This window comes from Delphinapterus leucas, chromosome 11, assembly GCF_059928025.1.
Source record: "Delphinapterus leucas isolate spDelLeu-1000000601 "Yukka" chromosome 11, BTC_Dleu_Yukka2, whole genome shotgun sequence".
NCBI lineage: Eukaryota > Metazoa > Chordata > Mammalia > Artiodactyla > Monodontidae > Delphinapterus > Delphinapterus leucas.
The window spans coordinates 52,304,252-52,319,577 of NC_143139.1; the positions used below are offsets into that span (position 1 = coordinate 52,304,252).

At 39.5% G+C, this 15,326-nt stretch overlaps 1 protein-coding gene across 2 annotated transcripts; it reads right to left on the reverse strand.

Moving 5' to 3' along the window:
* Positions 1–7,866: 7,866 nt before the first annotated feature.
* On the reverse strand, positions 7,867–13,303 carry LLPH (LLP homolog, long-term synaptic facilitation factor). Of its 2 annotated transcripts, XM_022571608.3 has the most exons (3): positions 13,212–13,303; positions 11,398–11,617; positions 7,867–8,500 (listed from the first exon to the last, which is right to left on the reverse strand). In XM_022571608.3, exons 2-3 carry the CDS (start codon positions 11,600–11,602, stop codon positions 8,322–8,324), a joined length of 384 nt encoding a protein of 127 aa, XP_022427316.2. In that variant the 5' UTR covers positions 11,603–11,617; positions 13,212–13,303; the 3' UTR covers positions 7,867–8,321. The 2 variants fall into 2 exon arrangements, with proteins under 2 accessions (XP_022427316.2, XP_089776122.1); XM_089919996.1 differs by lacking the exon at positions 13,212–13,303 and having other exon boundaries at positions 11,398–13,190.
* Positions 13,304–15,326: the final 2,023 nt, after the last annotated feature.

Here is a 15,326-nt window from a genome sequence, read left to right on the forward strand (position 1 = left end):
AGTTCATATTAATTTCATGTTAATGAAACCAATCTGTAAGGGTATTTGTGTGAAACATCTTCAAATAGACCACCCACCAAATAAAACTACATTGAAATGCTTTTATGTGTCAGTATTCTAGGTGCCATATTAAATTAAGAGTCCTTTCTCCAGCATTTAACATTTCCAAAAATGGTTCATAGACTTAAAGGAAAAGTTGGCTGCAAGATTTTTGAAGAGCTTTACAATGGAATTATCTTTTTTTTTCCCCCCAAAGACTAAAAAGAGCCCAGTAGGAGGTGGAAGGTGGGGAAGACATCTAAACACACAGACACACACACCACAAACGACCACCATTACTCACTTAGCTTTGATAGTCAGGACGGTAAGCTTGTCTTTTTTCTTTTGGATACCACTGCCTTTAAGTGAGAAATTTGGGGAAATTTGCAAATATAAAATGCAACTCAATTTCACTAAGTAGGGAGACATAAAACAGATCCAACTCACCTGAATTTCCAGATAAGGAACAAAAAGCCTTCATTAATAAATACAGAAAATATTTTAAAGCAGGATTCAGCAAACTCTTTCTTAAAAGGCCAAAAAAAATTTTTTTTAATATATTAAAAGGCCAGATAGTAAATATTTTGGGATTTTCAGGCCAGAGGAGGGTCTCATTCATAAGTATTCAACTCTGCCTCTGTTGCACAAAAGCAGTCATAGAAAATACATGAATGAGTGGGCCTGGCTACGTTCCAATAAAACTTTATTTGCAAAACCAGATGACCAGCCAATTGGCCTGCCCCTGTTGTAAAGCATATCTTCTATTTATGCATCCGGTTAGAAGATGAGGGTGAAAACGAAGAGGAAGAAAAACATAGTAAGTGGAAAAACTGAGATGAGAGGGGAGAGAGAGAATGCAAGAAGGATAGTGATTTGAGCCTAAGGAGGAAATTGAAGTAATATCCACACAGAAAAAGAGGCCAGTGAAGAAAAAATTTTTTTTAAAAGAGGAAAATGCAGGACTTCCCTGGTGGCGAAGTGGTTAAGAATCTGCCTGCCAATGCATGGGTCACAGGTTGCGTCCCTGGTCTGGGAAGATCCCACATGCCTTGGAGCAATTAAGCACGTGCGCCACAGCTACTGAGCCTGCACTCTAGAGCCTGCAAACCACAACTACTGAGCCCATGTGCCACAACTACTGAAGCCCGCGGGCCTAGAGCCTGTGTTCCGCAACAAGAGAAGCCACCGCAATGAGAAGCCCACGCGCTGCGACGAAGAGTAGCCCCTGCTCACCGCAACTAGAGGAAGCCCATGAGCAGCAGCGAAGACCCAACGCAGCCAAAAATAAATTTAAAAAAATTTTTTTAAATAATAAAAAAAATAATAGACAAAACAAAGTTATGGTATTTAGGGATTCATGCATAGGTGGTAAAACTATTAAGAACAACAAGAGGGACTTCCTCGGTGGTGCAGTGGTTAAGAATCCACCTGCCAATGCAGGGGACACAGGTTCGAGCCCTGGTCCAGGAAGATCCCACATGCCGCGAAGCAACTAAGCCCATGTGCCACAACTACTGAGCCTGCGCTCCAGAACCCGTGCTCCACAACTAGAGAAGCCACCGCAGTGAGAAGCCCGTGCACCGCAACGGAGAGTAGCTCCCACTCACAGCAACTAGAGAAAGCCCGCGTGCAGCAATGAAGACCCAATGCAGCCAAATAATAAATAAATAAGTAAAAAGTAAAAAAAAAAAAAAGAGGAAAATGCAGAGGAAGAGAGAAAGACAAACTGGTGAGGAAAAACACCACAGAAGTGGGAAATCTATTTGAGCTATTGTCACTGGACCACAAAGAAAAATGCCAGGGGTCATTTATAAACAAAAGCACTTACAACTAAACTTGGTGGGATTTTTTTTTTTTCCCTAAGAAGTAAATAATGTTTAACTCGCAGCTTTAAGTTTTTATTAAAAAAAATTTTTTTTTCTTTCAGTTATATGCAAGAAAAACAGACTGAAGGAAAGCAAAGAAGAGGGAGGTGCAAAAGAGTACCAAATGGGGACACGACAGGGTGGTGACAGCCAGGAAAAAAAAAAAAAGGAAAGGGTAAACTTACCCTGTCCTCTCAGTCTCTGCTCTCTGGAATTTAAAGCGCCAAGTTTGATCTGCAACCCTCTGGTCCTGCTGGAGTATTCCTGGAAAAAATATTTAGTAGGCACATGCCCAAGCAGCAACGTGGCAGCTGTACCCTTCCCCCAGCCCTCTAACCCATCCCAAGCCTAAGTGGTCACAGCCTACCAACCACTTGCCTTTCCAGAAATTGCTCAATGTCAAATTCCTCTCTGGCACTGTGAGCTCAGTGTGTACACTGGTCTTTAATGACAAGGGTGGAAAATCAACCCTGAGTCAATTTTCTCATCCACTGGTCGGTCACAACTTAGCATTTCATTTCAATTAAGAATTACACCAAAAGAACCTCCGGACCTAGGGGTCCTCTGGCACTTTAGTTCTAATGACTAAAGTATACTCTTTAGGTCTGACCTTTTAAACCTCAAAACCTGAGATGTGAGTGTGAGAAAAGAGAATAAAGGACTCATAACCATTGGGCAGAATTACATTTAAATCATCTCAAGTGGGGGTCTCCCACTCTCCGCCCCCTTTCATTTCTTTCTCTAGCGCTCTCTCTCTCTTCCAGAGACAATTCAACACCTCTTCTCAACCCATACCTGGCTTCAAATAACACTCACATTCAGGAAGTTCTTCTTTACATTTAACTCAAATCCCTTCTGCTACAGTTAAAACCCATTTCGTCAGTGGAGATTCGGAACAGCCGATTCCCATTCTCTTTATGGCAACTCTTCTTAAAGATTCACAGGCTTATAAAGGACAACCATACCAATTTCACCCATGGCCTACAGCTTCCTTAAGCATTTTCCATGAATATTTTACTACACAGTTATCAATAACCCATTGCCTAGTCTGTGGAGAGCTTACCCACTGAGCAAATTTCTACAGCTGGAGAAAGACAATAGCCCCTATCCAATTACTCAAGGGACTGCCTGCGTTAGTAAATACCTATGCTCTTGTGAAGACAATATTAGTTTGAAGTTTGGGACAGAACAAAGACTAAACCTAGAGCAGAACGCTTATGTCTGAGTAGGAAAGCACGTAGGAATGACCAGTCTTTGGCCAACTACCTACCACTCTGCTCAGAATATCACCCCTTTGTGTGAGCAAGATGAAGCTTTTTAGAATTTTGAAAAACAGCACCCAATGTGGGTCTCCACTGAAATTTGTAATCCTATCTCCCCGTGCTCCCATCACATATCTCAAACTGTTTCTTCTCTAAAGCATTAAAAAAATAAATAAAAACAAACAAACAAACAAAAAACCTGGAGCAATACAAAAGATCTTCAGTTGACTTTTAAGAGCAAACAACATATTTTCTTGAACATCTGTGATCTTCCCAAGCTATTTTTTTCCCCCATTATTGTCAAGAGAAAAGAAGTTTAGTGGAATGTTTCTCCACAGAGGCACAAGTCTATAATACTCCCCGTTGATTACATATAAAAGACACAAAATATTAGTTTATTAGAAGCAGCTTGAACCACTGCTGTACAAAGCAGTTCTCTGATGGAACAGATTTATGAAGTAACAGCTGAAAGGTATGTAGATCACAAGATACATGACAAATGTACTTTATTACACGGATCAGAAATACCATATGTACTAGCAGTTACTGTACAGTGATACACAACACCCAACTAAGACTATTTAAAGGCTTTGCTGATATTGAAAACTATAAAGACAATGTGAGAATGAGAAAGTGTTTCGTAAGACAGCATAATGCCAAGACAAGTCATCGCTTTAGGAAATTAAACACACTCTGCATATTATAAACTTAATGTATTATAAAACTATGCCGTTTTTAAATTAAAATGCAAAGGACTTCACCCCATTCATTGTTTAAAGCAGATGTTCATAACGTTTTTCCATACTTTAAAGTGGAACTTCGTGGAATGAATACCAGACTTAACGACATTAACAAATTTAAGATTTCAGATTTTGTTACTTCCACCAAAAAGATACTTAAGTCTGCAATCGTGGGGTGCCAAAAAACTATCTAAGGGCAAAGTAAGCACAACACATTTCAAAGTGACAACTTCCTGCAAGGCCCTTCTAAGCTGGAAAGTACTTCACCAGCTTTCTACTGAAATTCCAAGTACAATATTTGAGTCCATTCTGCCACATTCCAAACAAGTGGCTGGCCAGTCTTAGCTTGACAGGATATCCTCCCAAGCTGCTTGTTCCACCTCCCAACAATCATCTTAGTTAGAAGGTTCTTCCTTAGATTCAATCAAACCCTTCAGAGACATTCATTCTACACTCTGGGACAGCTTTGCCCACTACTTAATAATTGCACAGCTTTAGGCAACTTTACTTACCTCTTCAAAGCTGTTTCCTCCTCTGCAAATAGAGATAATAAGAGTACTGACCCCACAGTATTGTTTTAGGGATTAAATGAAATAATACAGGTAAAGCATTTAACACAGTAAGCATTCTCTAAATGTTGGTGTTATCACTAGTATTCTAGCAAATGAGTCCTATTTGACACCGCATCCTATTCTTCTCCTATTCTAAAATAGGTGCGAAAGACTCTTGGCATTCAACTGTGTAAAGTTTAAGGGTTTTTGTAAGCAGGCACAAACCTCGCCCTGGCCCTCCTGCTGCCTGATGGGGTCCTGGGAACAACAGAGTGGCCTTAACCTGGCATGAGTATTTAACAGTTCCCTATTCCCCCCGAACATTTCCTTGTTAAACTGGCATGTGCCTGCTGCAATGGTGTTTTTACATTCCGGCAAATACAGGGGAAAAGCTTTGTATTTTTTGACTATAGCATAAATGTGAATCACTCTGCCAGGTGGCATCAGAAGTTAGTTGCTTAGCTAGTAATCTTAGTCAACAGCCCACCATCTGCATCTCAATTGTAGTATTTATAAATTCGGGAATTCCCTGAGGTCTCTTTAGATTTCTATTTATTCTATTTCGTGGCTAGCACTTCACTACTCCTGCACACCACTACCCTCACCATCAACACCAGTCCATTTCAGATATTTAAATCAAGTCATTTATAGCCAGTTACTTTTTTTTCTCCAACTCCTAAAAATCATATCCCAGATATATTGATCCAAATTTTGAAAATATTCAGATTTCCTCATAAGCATATATTCTGCTGCATATTTAGGCAGCATGTGAACTAGTAGGAGGAAAATGTATCTAAAACGTGACATTAGAAAAAAACATGTAGTCAAAACCACTAGATTCTACTTTAGAGTGTCAATGGCAGTTCACATTCCTTCTCTGATTAGTAGCTTGGGTACCACTGAATCTGGGCTATACCTTTAGGGTGGGATCAGCCCATTCTAAGGGCATGCTACCAAAGGAACTCCAGCCTGGTTTAGGCCTAGAGATTTGAGAAGGGGTCAATAAATCATTTCTCTACTGAAACCAGCTCTTCACCTGATCCTGAGCCCCCCGAACAGATTGAACCAAAAATAAGTATTCTACCCTAAAACTACCTTTTTTACTTAGCAAGAGTTTGCACACCCTTGAGAGGCAGAATGGCACTGCAAGAGCATAGGCTCTGGAGCTTGACTGTCTGACTTTGAATCCCAGCTATATGGCCTGTGTGCCTCCGTTTCCCCTGGTGTATAGAGAGATAATATCAATACCAAACTCAAAGGATTGCTGGGAGGATTAAATGAGTTAATACTTCAATTGAAGAGTTTAGGATTAAATAATTTAGAACAAAGCCTGATATGCAAAGCAACCAATAAATGAAAGCAGTTTTGATTATCCTTAGATGATATTTTAAATTTAGTTTCTTAAAAAACAAAAATAAAATGTCACATTCAATCCCTAATGTGATTCAGCCCACTCAGTATAATTCCAAAAAATGATCTGGTGCTTAGCTTGAGCCCCATCTGGTGGTTTTACAGAATTCACTGGAAAATATCAGTCAAATAAAGAGATGACAAATTTTATGAAGCTAATCATTTAAGAGATTAAAGGACTATGCTATACTTCTCAATTTATAACCTCCAGGAAAAAAGCAACAAAGAGGTGATCGTACGTTGCACTCATTCTGGAATGCTAGTCTAAATTTCCCGCTACAATTTGGAGGTAGGAAGAATCCTGCTGGCCACACAATTCAGGAACTCAGTGACCGTAGAGGTCCCCGTCACAAGCTATGCAAGACAATTTCTCTTTCACAGCCAACTTGCCAGAGGACATAGGACACTTGAGAACATGTTTCTCAAATACGTTTTTTGATAGTGATACTCTGATTTTGTTAACTTTTAAGTTAAATTCTGACTGTACAAACTTCATGACTAGACAACCTTAAGTGACCAGACTAACATCACTGAAAGGCCCTGGATGAAAGCTCAAAGCTACTATCTACCATTGGAGTCAAATTGGAGATTATCAGCCTCAGAAAACATGATATCCCTGGTACTGGCTTCTGACCTCAAAAATCCAGAAAAAACATACGTAACAATGCTGCCAAATTTTAAATATGCACTAAGTGTGTAACATCACTGATGTAGACAATTCCTATGATGGGAAAAAAAAAGGAAACAGCTGGTATATTTAGGCTGATATCATCATGGCTTAATTAGATAATGTTAGCAAATTTTTATTTCATGAATAAACATTTATGTATTTGCCTTTTCCTCACAAACTCTGTTCAAAATTATACCAAAAGGCAAAAAAAGGCCATGAACTTTCTTGAACTTTCCAACTCACATCTTCTGTTAGCTTCCTTAAGTATTTAAAAATAATCCACTAACTTTTTGGTGAACTAACCACTGAATAGATTCACAAAAGCCTATTATATAAAATAATCCTAAGATTTTACTAGCATTAAATTTCAGTTTCAAATCTCCTAAAAGATTTGGGTCCTGTCCTATCTATCTCTATACTGTGTCCCAGCGTAGCTGTGTGCCCAGTACAAAATTTGTGACCTGATGCCTAAGTCACCTTATTCCACTAGCTCTCATTTTTTGTTGTTTTTTTTTTTTAGGTAAGAAGTGGATTTATTTAGAGAGAAACACACTCCACAGAGTGTGGGCCATCTCAGAAGGTGAGAAAGGCCTAGGTCTCATTTTTAACTTGGTTTTCTCTGAAGCTAACAGCCCCTTCTGAGTACATACCCGTGAGGGCAGACACCTCGTCTTGTTCACTGGGTCCCTAGCACCTGGAAAAGTCTGCTAGATCTCTGTATGACTATATAGGCATACTTCATTTTATTGCGCTTTGCACATACTGCATTTTTTTTTTTTTTTTTACAACTTGAAGGTTTGTGGCAACATTCTGTCAAATAAGTCTATCAGCACATTTTTCCAACAGCATTATTTTTTAATTAAGGTATGTATATCGTTTTTTTACATGCAATGTTATTGTAAAACAGACTACAGAATAGTGTAAATGTAAATTTTACATGCACTAGGAAACCAAAAACTCATGTAGTCCACTTTATTGCAGTGGTCTGGAACTGAATGTGCAGTATCTCCGAGATATGCCTGTATTAAGCTAATATTGTTTTTGAATCTTCAAGTATGTAGCATTTCCCAAACTTAATGACCATGTAATATATTTTTTTCACCACACATCCAGAAAAGCTAATTCTGAGAATCATACTCTGAGAATAATATAAAAACTGAAGCACATTAAACTAGTTCCCAGGATGTTCTAATCTCCTAAAAGATGGAGCATGATAATTTTCACATGTCAATATTCCACCTAAAAATTTTAAGTTTTTAAAAAATTTAACTGAAGAATCTGGTCTTCTCTACTACTAGGAAACCTTAAGGATATATGAAAGAACAGATCTTCAAGATCTAGACAGAGTATCTTTTATTCTGAATTATACAAAATCACAACTCCAAACAAGTACTGCTTATACGATCCACTGACATATTTTCACATGATATATAATTTACTTTAAATTTGAGTTAGCTCAAATTTGTCAGTATAATATTATGTTTCATCTTTCCTAAGACTGAATGATTACAACCACATTAATACTCGAGAGAATTCTGATGTCTGATAATCCCTGCATATTGGATAGCATTCAATTAAAATATCAGCGTAGCTTTCATTCATCAAAGAAAATATTTTATTCAAGTTACCAAGACAAATTTGAGGGGTTACAGTTGGGCTTGAATTGAAGAAAAAGGCCAAGTTAAAAACTGGAAACAAAGTTTCCATTTGGTGGAAGCTGAAATCAATGTATACATTCTAATCAAAGACCTGTTCCATGTGGCATTTTTCAAGTTTTTAAGGGTCTACCAAGCCAAACCCTTCGCTGCCTTGATGGCTTTTGCTTTGCTTTTTCCTTTCTTTTTCTCTCGCTTTGCTTTCAGCCTTTTTCTTTGCCTCTGGTTCATCCATACGGGGTACTGCCCATGCTGGTCTAGAAGAGTCTTTTTGTTTCTCTTAATATCAGTCTCCATTTTCATGTCATCTGAATTAAAAAATGGAAAAACTATTAATACTCATGAATGCAACCCCATGAAAAAGCAAATTAATGCAATGAGGACACTGAACTTAAAAGTGGCATGAAACTACAAAAGCAAAAAAAAAAAAAAATTCCTTTATTTGTGCAATGATCTTTGACTAACACTCAAAAAACTCCTTACAGCACATTCAGTAGAATCATACACATGATGCCATGTGTTCCCACAACCATGAAAGACATAAAAAGTATCTGTGAGGAAGTAGGGACATCATCTATTTAGTCACTAAGAAACTTTCTAAAGAATGCTGTTATGCAGCCCAGTCAAAAAATGGGCAGAAGACCTAAAGAGGCATTTCTCCAAAGAAGAAATACAGATGGCCGATAGGCACATGCAAAGATGCTCAACGTCGCTAATTATTAGAGAAATGCAAATCAAAACTACAATGAGGTATCACCTCACACCAGTCAGAATGGCCATCATTAAAAAGTCTACAAATAACAAATGCTGGAGAGGGTATAAAGAAAAGGGAACCCTCCTACACTGCTGGTGGGAATGTAAGTTGGTGCGGCCACTGTGGAAAACAGTATGGAGGTTCCTCAGAAAACTAAAAATAGAATTACCATTTGATCCAGCAATCCCACTCCTGGGCATATATCCAGACAAAACTGTAACTCAAAAAGATACATGCACCACTATGTTTGCAGCAGCACTATTCACAATAGCCAAGACATGGAAACAACGTAAATGTCCATCGACAGATGAATGGATAAAGAAGATGTGGTACGTATATAGACTACTACTCAGAATGAAATAATGCCATTTGTGGCAACACGGATGCAACCATAGATTATCATATTAAGTGAAGTACGTCAGAAAGAGAAAGACAAATACCATATGATATCACTTATATGTGGAATCTAAAATATGACACAAATGAACCTATCTATGAAACAGAATCAGGGACAAAGACTGGTGGTTGCCAAGGAGGAGGGGAGTGGGAGAGGGTAGGAGTCAGAGTTTAGGATTAGCAGATGCAAACTGGTATATATAGAATGGATAAACAACAAGGTCCTACTGTAGAGCACAGGGAACTATATTCAGTATCCTGTGATAGACCATAATGGAAAAGAACATGAAAAAGAATATATATATATGTATAACTGAGTCACTCTGCTGCACAGCAGTAATTAATATAACACTGTAATTCAACTACACTTCAATAAGAAATAAATTTTAAAAAAAGAGAACATTGTTATGATTGTCCTTTGCAACAGTGAAAGTTAAATAGGAAACATTTAGGAGATATGGGTTTGAATTACCGCATTAGGGGTAAGTTTATGGTCCTGAAAACACGCGAGTTATGAGAACACTCCTCAGATTAGGTGCTTTCTTGAGCTAAATAAAATTGTTGTGTCAATAAAAAGTGCACCCACGCTTCTAATGGACAGGACTTAGAAGAAAATAAACTATTAGGAATGACTGGCCACTTCCAATGAAGAGTACTTGGAAGAGGAACAGCAGTAAGCAGCAAGCTTCATGACAGAACAGACCTGGATATCCTGGGGCTGCCACACTTTTTTATCCAGGTCACACTCAGGTATCCAGCTCTTGTAACAGAAGACTTAGCAGGAAGCTCAGCACAGCCATGCTGTGGTCCATCTATCACCAACCTTATCTATTGTGAAGGACATGTCCATAATGTCCCTCTCTGGGAACTTACCAGGGTATACAGGCTTTCTGTGGACTCTGCTACCTGACATTATATTGTATTAGTTCATTTATCTGGTTTACTTTCTGCCTCCTCCAATGTGATGTAAATCCCACTAGGATGGGGGCCATTTCTGTTATTCATCATTGTTGCCTCAGTTCCTAGAATAGAGCCTGATATACATTAGCCCTTCAATAACTGGTCACTGAATGATTATTTTAGGTGCTGTTCTAGGTTCTGGGGATACAGTGGTCCAAATAAGCTGCTTGCTCTCATGGAGTTCTCAATGTTCTGTTGAGGGGAGAAGGACAAAGCAAACTTCAGCTTGTGGTTACAGCCTTTTTAAAGAGAAGTACTGGAACGAGATTAAGTAGGACCAGGCAGGCTGTGGTAAGCACATGGAAATATAATGAGGTGATTTAAGCATGGGAATGACATAATTGATTTATATCCTAAAAGATCATACTGGGTGATATGTCAAAAATGAATCAGAAATGAGCAAAAGCTGAAGAGAGAGGTAAAATGGCTACTACTGTGGTTCAGGCAAGAGATAATTGTCATTAAAGTGAAAGCATGAAAGTAGGAGAAAAATGGGTAGATTCCTAATGTATTTTGGAGATAGTCAAGATGATGTGCTAATGGTTTACAGGTGGGGGATAAACGGAAGAGGGATTGAGGATAATGACTATTATACACATTATATACAGCTTCCAACTTTAGACTATATTAAAACAGACATACCTAGAATCTGTCAAAATCAAATACAGGGAAACTAATCTTTAGGATAATAATATAAGGGCAGAGGACTCTCAGAATGGAACCTAGATCTTGCAAAGGGTAAAATGAAGAAAGACGACCTTCTATCCTGCCTAGTTCTTGACTCCTGTGTATCCTTCCAACGAGAGTGTGTCTAGGTTTGTCTACCCCTGTAGTACTGTCTATTTCTGAGACACTTAGGCTACTGTATAAGCACAAAAGGCTCACTCTGAATAATCCAAAACATACCTACTCCATGAGGTGGCTTTAAAATAGCTTAGCATAGAATCTCTAGTAGCACCTCCAAAGAATTATGTGGGCATGGCAGGACGTTTGTAGGGAAGCAAGTGTGAGAAAGAATCGAAAACAGTGAAAAAGGGAAAAAGTCACAAAAGGAAGTTGATATAACTTTTTTTTAAATGAAACACATGAACTCACCTGTTTCATCTTTCACCACACATTGTGTTTTCTCTTGACAATGTTTGGGTTCTACCACAGTTGCTATCTCTTGAACGTCTTTCATTAAAACATCACCATCTACTTTAAGAATACTTTTAAGTCTGCTGAGCTCCTTTGGGGCATTCTTTTTTCTCTTTTCAGCACGCATCTTCCTTTTCCACTTACTCCGTAAACTTTTAGCCATATTTTAGCTGGAATGCTAAAAAATTACATTTTCAAAAGCAACTATTTACCATCAAACAAAAAAACAAATCCTTGGAAAACCAGGTCAAAAGGCATCTCTGCAGAACATGAACAACTGGAAAGTAAACTCTTCACCGTTCATGATTTATGATGGCATAATGTGCAAATTATGTGAGGATCAACGTGGCATACACAGCCACTAAATAACAATTAAGAACACCAAACCAAACTCCCCGTGGCCACTGGCACACTGTGAGTCAAGCCAATTCTGAAAGCTCCTGTAGTTTTCATACAAGATGCAGAAATTTAATTTCCCCCAAAATGCAGAGTGCCATCACCTTACATTTATGCAACAACTTAAAAATCACAAAATATTTTATCTTTTAACTGAATCCTGATTTCCCCCAAACCTACAGGCAACTCCACCCACCCCAATTTTCCTCATTATCCACCCCCTCAAATCAATCTAGCTATTTTAAACTTGTCTATTTCTACTCTTGCTTTCCCTCAACCCCTCAGTCCCAGCCCATCCCCTAGAAGGTAGTCAACGTGAGCTTTTAAAAACTTAAAGAGCAGACACTGTCTTTCTTGGAATTAATGATTTTCCAACTCACATATTCAAGATCTACAAGGGTATTTGTGACCTGGCCCCTGCCTCCTTTAACTCTTATCTCATGCTTCACTCCATCCTCAAGCACCAATTACATCTTAAGAAAGTCCAATCAATGACAACCGAGGGACAGTTTATAGGGATTATAAAAAGTTTAGAGGGAAGCTCGTGGGAATGACTTATAACATCATCTTGACTGTGCTGACAGATTTATGTTTGTGTGTGAGTATACATGGATATATCTTACACACTTTAAATATGTGCAGTTTGTTGTGTTAATTACACATCAATAGGCAGTTAGTCACTAAGACATTATTTTGAAAAAAAAAAAAAAGAAAAAGAAAAATGTCCAAATGACGTTGACTTCAGTATCTTTACATTTGCCGTCCCTTTGCCTGGGAACTGATCCTTCACTTCAGTACCTCAGAGACAGCTTTTCTGACTCCTGTAAGCTCACCTTTTATTCTCTACCACCTCATCCTTTTCTTTCCTGTTTAATACGTGTTACAATCTAAAATTCTTAAGTTTATTTTCTGTCATTCCCGGTGGCCCGTGGGCTCCACGAAGGCAAGGGATAAATAGGTCTTGTTCGCTACTGGATCCCCCAGTGCGTAGCACTGTGCACACAGTAAAGTTTAAGCAAACATTTGTTAAACGGACGACTGGTGGAGTAACATTTCTGGACGGCAGCAATCACAAACTCACTCTGTCCCGTGTGTACAACAACGCAAGCCCTGCGAGGGGCTGGGAGAGAAGGGTTGCGGTACACAGCCCTCAGCGGGGCTGAACCACTAAGGAGGACTCCACTTCCCACAGAGCACCGGGAAGCCCCACCAGGAGCACCAAGACAACGGGAGACCCTCGTTCTAGAGGAGGCCTGCGTCTCTGGCCCGAGCTTAAGCTTGCCAGAGAGGGACGAGGCTTGAGCTCTTTCCACGGGCGGCGGAATCGAGTCTCAAGTCCCACACCCCACTGGAGCCGGTTGGTAAAAAGAACTCACCTGAGAAAACCCAGAAACTCAAACACCGCACGCTGCTCACGCCGACCGGAAGACCCCGCACTTCCGCCTTCCCGGCAACCCGTTCTACTGACCCCGCCCCCCGGGCGGCGCGCTGCTCGCTGCTCGCCAAAACGCCACGGAAGGCCTCGAGAGGCGGGGTCCCGGGCTGACGCGCTTCTTGCCTTGGGTGCGAGTGCTGACCTGGGAGCTGGGCTCCTCCCAGATAGGTTCTGAAGTCGGATTAGGGAAATGCGGAGGAGAAGCCGGGTCGAGGGTCGTACACCAGCTAGGCCTGCGTCCCGAGCGTGAGCGGGGTAGCCCCGAGACTAACCCAAGGAGGGAGAACCGCCAGATGACCCTGCCGTCAGGTAGGGAGCTCAGAGCCGACCTCTAGATTCACGTCAGACCTCCCCATTCGCACACATTCACCACGTCGCGTGTTCCTCTAGAAGCCGAAGTAAGATCTTTATTTGCAGCCCTTAAATTTCCCCATCCCCGGTGGTGGTCTCACGGTTGTACACATATATCAAAACTTGTCAAATTGTATCCTTTAAGTATGTGCAATTCATTGTATATCCGTTATACCTCAAAGCTGTTACCAGAAACAAAAACCCCTTTCTCATCCGAAGACAAGTTCAAAGGGTAAAATGATCAAACTAATTCAGTTCAATCAGTGTTTACTGGCTAATCACTAATGTACACCAGACACAATACTTAGCCTAGGACACTCGGCTTCGGTGACGGTCACGCTGATCACAAACAACACCAGTTCTTTTTGTTATTATTTTACATATGCTCCTAATATCACTGGCTTTGGAACCGTACAGGTCTATGGTATTTATGGTTCTAACACTTCCTTGTGAGTGATATGAGTACTGTCTCAGAGCCTGGATTTCCTTATCTATAGAATGAAGCTAATACAACCTAATAATCCTAGGTAGGGGATATAAGAGCTCAACAAATGGCCGCTCACATCATTTTCACATAATAAATTCAAGCATGCACGGGACTATTTGTAAGCAGTATTTTCTAGAGATTTACAACATACACCAAAAACCAGTAAATGAATTGTCTTTAATCATGGCCTAGTAAACTCCTGTCTGGTTACTAGTAAAAGAGTTCATTCTGAGACAATTTATGGGTCCCTTTTTTCTTTAAATTTGTGTCCTTGAAGAAACCATGCATCATGTGGAAATTAATAAACTCAGACTACAGCAAGTTGTTTTTGTTTTTTGTTTTTTTAAACAGAGGCTGGAAAAAGCTCATAACATGCAGTATATTTAAAAAAAAAAAACATGGTTGAAAAACCTGCTTTCTTTAGAGATTAAGAAGTTCCTATACAGCAAGTGAATTTCTATTTTAAAGTGAACTATATGTTAGATCTGGCCACTTTTCCCAAAAATACATGTTTACATTGCATTTTAAATCAGAGAAAGCTCACTTTCAGATAGTCCAAATTGACTGCATCTTGCTTAACATACCAGGCCAAGACTTTTGAATAGATACTTGGCACCGAAAAAGAGAAAAAAGTTTATCTATTATGAAAATGTCATAGTGTTAAATATATGCCATAATTCTGGCATAAATATATGCCAAATTCGGCATATATTTATGCCAAATATAAATATATATGGCATAAATATATGCCAAATTCATAATTTTAAAAGGCTGAATCCTAGATTGCATTATTGAGAAAAAAACCTTTTTGAACATGTTCCTCACCAGTTTATATAAAAGCAGTTCTAACAGAATAGTTAAATGGCCTTGCTATATTTAAATATCCTTAATTCATTCCCTCATTCACACACTTGAGTATGCATTCTGTGATAGGCACTATGCTGGGTATACAAAGATGATGGGAATTAAACTACTGTCTTCAAGAAACTTTAACCCCTGATGGTAGGATAAAGCTTAAGGGTCAAACTGGACATTGCTTCAGCTCCATCACAGAGCTAGGAGGAGCCTGTGGGACAGGAGGCACAGTGGGTCACACTGAATACCTGATAGGAAGCAGAACGGTTTCCCATCTCAAAGCCACGCTACACTACTGGCACCAGCTAATGGGGCCTCTACAGTCAGGCCTCGCCCATGGAATTCCTGATTTGAATAATCCCT

What these genes read in the sequence shown, in the direction of transcription:
- LLPH (XM_022571608.3), bottom strand. Translation starts at nt 11,602, where the DNA reads ATGGCTAAAAGTTTACGGAGTAAGTGGAAAAGGAAGATGCGTGCTGAA. An exon ending in TGTGGTGAAAGATGAAACAG is followed by an intron (nt 8,501 to 11,397) that starts GTGAGTTCATGT and finishes TTTTTAATTCAG; the next exon opens with ATGACATGAAAATGGAGACT.